Here is a 4687-nt window from a genome sequence, read left to right as displayed (position 1 = left end):
TGGATACTTTATACTGCAATACACAAACAGAAAACGGCATGCACTCTTTTGGGCGAGTTACCAAAAGGACTCCAGGGTAAACGACTTTTGGTTGCAGGTTTCCGACACTTGGACATCTGGCACACGACGCCAGGACATCTGCCCATCGATTTCAGGACTAGTGGTTCCCGACATTAGGACACAACAACAAAATGTTGCTGAACCCAATTAGCAGAATACTCGACCAGTACTCAGCGACGAAAAGACTTCCAGGGGCGCGTCAAGTGGCAAATCAGACGAATCCTGATTCTTCTGATTAACAACAATACACTAGAAACGCTATATACCTGATCTCAGCAGCCTCCTGCCGGTAATCAGCTTGTACTAAACTTTATACAGGACCTTAGGGAAAATCAGGATTCGTCTGATTTGCCACTTGACGCGCCCCAGTTAAACGACGAGTGGCCCAGCTGGCACAGGTTACTGCTGGGAAGTGACCATGAAACGACCTCTTTTGGCTTGGTAACAACCCGAAGTAAAAACCAGGTCATGTCCGATTTACTGTCTATTGCACACGCCTGGTCACGACCAATTGAAATTATTAGGTAATGACCCAGTGTGTGTAATAAACTGTGAACTGGTGCCAACCTGGTTTAACTCGGGTAGTGACCAAGCAAAAAGAGGTAGTTTAATGATCACTTCCCAGCAATGACCTGTGCCAGCTGCGGATCAAGAGAAAAACGGTTTACAACTTGATTTACTTCCACAGTTCTTTGTATTTTTGCTTCTGGAACCGGATACAAATAAAAACAATTATTAAAATTAATGAAAATGATACAATTTGAGAAAATTTCTTTTAGGAAAAATGAAATATTGAAAAGTGAGATCTTCTTAGTCTTCTTATTTTGTTTCTTCTTAGTTTGTTTCTTCTTAGTTTACTTCTTCCCTTTGCCTTTATTGGAGACGGACGAACTAGCCGAGTTTTAAATGTTGGATACTGTGGATCTGTTGCATCCACTGGTTCCGGCAACCGGGGAATCCGACAGACTTGGAACACACGACTCAACGACGTTTGAAGTGTCTTCAGCGCGCTGGACTCGACGTTTTGACTTGAAAATCCAATCTTGGGAAGCCTTTTCAATGTCAGGATCGTTGACATCTGCGTACTTTATGTTTGCCTTTACCGTTCCTGCAAATTAGAAAAGGAATGGAGTTTGTAGTTTAAATTAAATAATTGAAAAGTAATGGGACTAAATGGCAGTCACTTACTAACAACGAGAGAGAAGCAATTTGATCCTTTTACGGCTATTTTCTTCTTATCTCTTCCTATCCACGACAACTCGCAGCCAAATTTGTCCGTCACAAGGGCTGCCCATATACGGCGGACGAAGTCACCAAGGTCACTGCCACCCAATGTCGAATATTTTGAAACCTAAACAAAGAGGAACAAAAGGAAATTAACAGCTAATCTTTAAATAAAAAATTGGATAAACATAATTTTCACAAACACAGGGAAGGGAACTGGACTTTAAAAAAACATTGAAACCTACCAGTTTGATGCAATTGCGTTTGTCCATCAAAAGATCCTCCAGCATCTGCCAGCTGTCAAGGTCGTCAACAGGCAACTTCATAACTTCGTCGAAGAGGTCTTCAATGTGTTGGTTGTCCTGGAAGGCCAGCAGTCGATCAATTTTCTGTTCCACTCGATTAACACATTCGAGGATCTCGCAAGATTTCTTCAACGTCAGCCGAGAAACATTCTTGTCGAAGGAGGATTCTTGAGCAATCGCGGGTTTCTTGAGGGAAGATGAAGTATTGCTATCGACATAAAGACGCCTCTTGGAGCCAGGAGAAGCTGCGACATGCTGATGACTGGAAACTGAAGACGACATTGGAGCCGGAAGCTGGTGGTTCATGTCACGGAGGGGAGAGAGGGGCTTAATACCAAGTGGCTGCTTGAAACGACTGATGGTTTCGACACCATCCTTCTGCGTGTTGAAGATCTTGGAGAAAACCGTTTTCGCGAGATTGTTCAAATGACGGGATTTGTTTGCACTGGCTTTAGCAGTGACAGGCTTTTCAGCAACCGTGTTGACAGCGTTTGTCTTGGTAGCGTTTACCTTGGCAGCGTTTGTCTTTAAAAGGTTGGACTTGTGACAATAATTACTCTTACTGATAATACCTGATAAGTAATTACTGATTTGAAGACACTTGACTCAGGTAAATTGTTGCTGATTCTCTAGCTTTTATTCAGACTCTGACACAACTTATAATAGCGTCTGCTCTACCTTGTTGAACAATTGCGAAGAAGGAACATTAACCGAGATCGGCCACCAAGAAGACGCTGAACACAGCACCCCTGGTGGCCTTACACATACTATAAATCAAAAATAGTGGGCTTGCGAACTAGTCGGCCCGACCTAGTTAATTGTCCGTCAGGTGGCGGGTCGTGATCCGCAACATCCTCCCCACCGGAATCGCGAGTCCTCCTCGGCGATTCCTTTTTCTTCTTGCGGGGGGGTTTCTTCTTAGGCGCGGATGCACCTCCTTCTTCTTGGCCAGCCTCGGCTCCTCTAGATCCGTCTACGGAAACATTGACGGGCGGATCCACGTCATGTTGAATTTCCAATGGATAAATGGTCTGGAGACCTCGTGTTGTTTCCTTTTCTGAACGAAGACGTAACTTTACAGCTCGTATCTTGCCGTCATAGCCGGGAATCAATTCCGTTATAATGGCCGTAGGCCACGAAACACGCTTGATATTTGGCTCCTTTAGCAGGACGATTTCGCCAACGCGGGGGATTCTAGTACCCTTTCCCTTGCGACAATGGAATCTTTTAAGTCGGACAAGTAAGATTCTTGCCATAGCCTCCACCAAGTTAGAGCGTGTTCGCTACGTTGCTTATCTAAGTCGATCAGCTCGTTGCGGCTCATTGTGGTCAGCTCGGAAGTCTCCGTCGTGGCGCCAGGCTGTCTTCCAGTCAAAAGTCTTTGTGGAGATAGCACTTCATACGCTTGTGCGTCTCCGGAAACATATGTGAGAGGTCGTGAGTTCACGATTGCTTCAATTTCCACCAGGATGGTGTGAAGTTGATCGTAGCTCACCTTCATTTTCCCTAATACCTTGCGTAACGGCTCCTTTACCGAACGCACCATTCTCTCCCAAAACCCGCCCCACCAGGGTGCCAAGCTCGGAGAGAATTTCCACTCCAATTCCCTTACTTGATAGCCAATTTGCTAAAGTAGGGTCTTCTGTTACAAGTTTAGCGGCGCATGTGAATGTTGATGCGTTATCGCTATAGATTGTCTTACAATCTTCTCTTCTGGACATCATTCTGCGTAGAGCGAGCATGAACGTTTTCGTGGTAAGGTCTGTCACGAGCTCAAGATGTACAGCTCTTGTGACGGCACAAGTGAATAAACACGCGTGCACCTTTTTTCACCAATTCGAGTTTTCTCGACATCGTTCCCTTCCTTGTCTTTCTCAATCAAAAGGACCTCTTCCAAAACGTACATCGGCCCGAAATAATCAATTCCAATGATTTCGAATGGCTGTGCCTTCTTGGTACGATCCAAAGGCATGGAAGCGGCTTCTTCGTCGAAAGGGCGCGATTGAGCTCGTTGGCATTTTCCACAATGCTTGATGACACTCTTGATGCGTTGTCGAGCACGAATAATCCAGAACCGATTACGGAGATAGGTTAATGTTGATTGAACACCGGTGTGTTTCCGTTTGACATGATGATGGTGGATCAGCAAGTCGACTATTCTCTCATTTGCAGGGAGAAGTATCGGCGGTTCAATAAGTAGGTCTCTTAAGGCTGGACCTACTCTACCTGTCACTCGTATCAGTTGTTGTTTTTCGTCCCAAATTGGTCGTAATGTGTCGAGATCGCGTAGCAGTTTCTTGTTGGATTTTCCTTCTTTAAGGGATCCATAAATTTCTGGGAACGCTTTCTGTTGAATAGTCCTTAGAATGAAGTTCTCGGCGGTGCTGATTTCGCAGACAGAGAGGCAATGAATTTCTGCTACTCCGACTGTTTCTATTGCCTTACCGGGCGGTAACTTCTTCATGAGTCTGTACATCCAGGCTATTGTTCTCAGTAATCGCAGATAACTGCTTACTCTCAAAACCAGTGAATCCAACCAATCTGGCATGTTGAAAACTGCTAGAATTTGCATTCTCTGTTTGGATTTCGTTTCGACTTCCATTAATTGTAGGTCATCCGAAGTTGGGTTGTCTTGCTGAGGCCATTCAGACGATTCTTGTTTCAGCCAGGAGGGACCTCCCCACCAGGAAAAAGCCTCTGTCAACTTCTTGACGGAGCAACTTCGAGATGCGAAATCCGCTGGGTTGTCTTTTCCAGGACAGTGTTTCCAGTGTTCTGGTTTGAATCTCTTCTGAATTGTCTCTACTCTATTCCGTACGAATAGTTTCCATCGCCCTGGATCTCCTTTGATCCAACCTAACGCTGCCATAGAGTCAGTCCATAGTGTCACTTCCCACTTCACTTTGTCAATTGCGTTTACGATTCGTTCAGCTAAGACACTGCCGAGTTCGGCGCTAAGCAGTTCTAGCCTTGGTAGTGAAACTTCGTTTTTCGGGAGTGGTGCTGCCCTAGTTTTACAGCAAACAAGTCGGATGAATCCAGGATTTCTTGACTTGGCGTATGCTACAGCTCCGTACGCTTTTGTTGAAGCGTCGCAG

At 45.2% G+C, this 4687-nt stretch overlaps 1 protein-coding gene across 1 annotated transcript; it reads right to left on the bottom strand.

Annotated features, from left to right (window-relative positions):
* Window positions 1-741: 741 nt before the first annotated feature.
* Window positions 742-3090, bottom strand: LOC116934832. The gene is made up of 5 exons (XM_045179962.1): window positions 2791-3090; window positions 2452-2749; window positions 1530-2161; window positions 1249-1411; window positions 742-1168 (listed from the first exon to the last, which is right to left on the bottom strand). Exons 1-5 carry the CDS (start codon window positions 3088-3090, stop codon window positions 963-965), a joined length of 1599 nt encoding a protein of 532 aa, XP_045035897.1. The 3' UTR covers window positions 742-962.
* Between the last annotated feature and the right edge of the window lie 1597 nt (window positions 3091-4687).

The sequence above is a fragment of the Daphnia magna genome, linkage group LG10 (genome assembly GCF_020631705.1).
Source record: "Daphnia magna isolate NIES linkage group LG10, ASM2063170v1.1, whole genome shotgun sequence".
In the NCBI taxonomy this organism is placed as follows: domain Eukaryota; kingdom Metazoa; phylum Arthropoda; class Branchiopoda; order Diplostraca; family Daphniidae; genus Daphnia; species Daphnia magna.
This window is presented reverse-complemented; position numbering and strand designations above follow the sequence as displayed.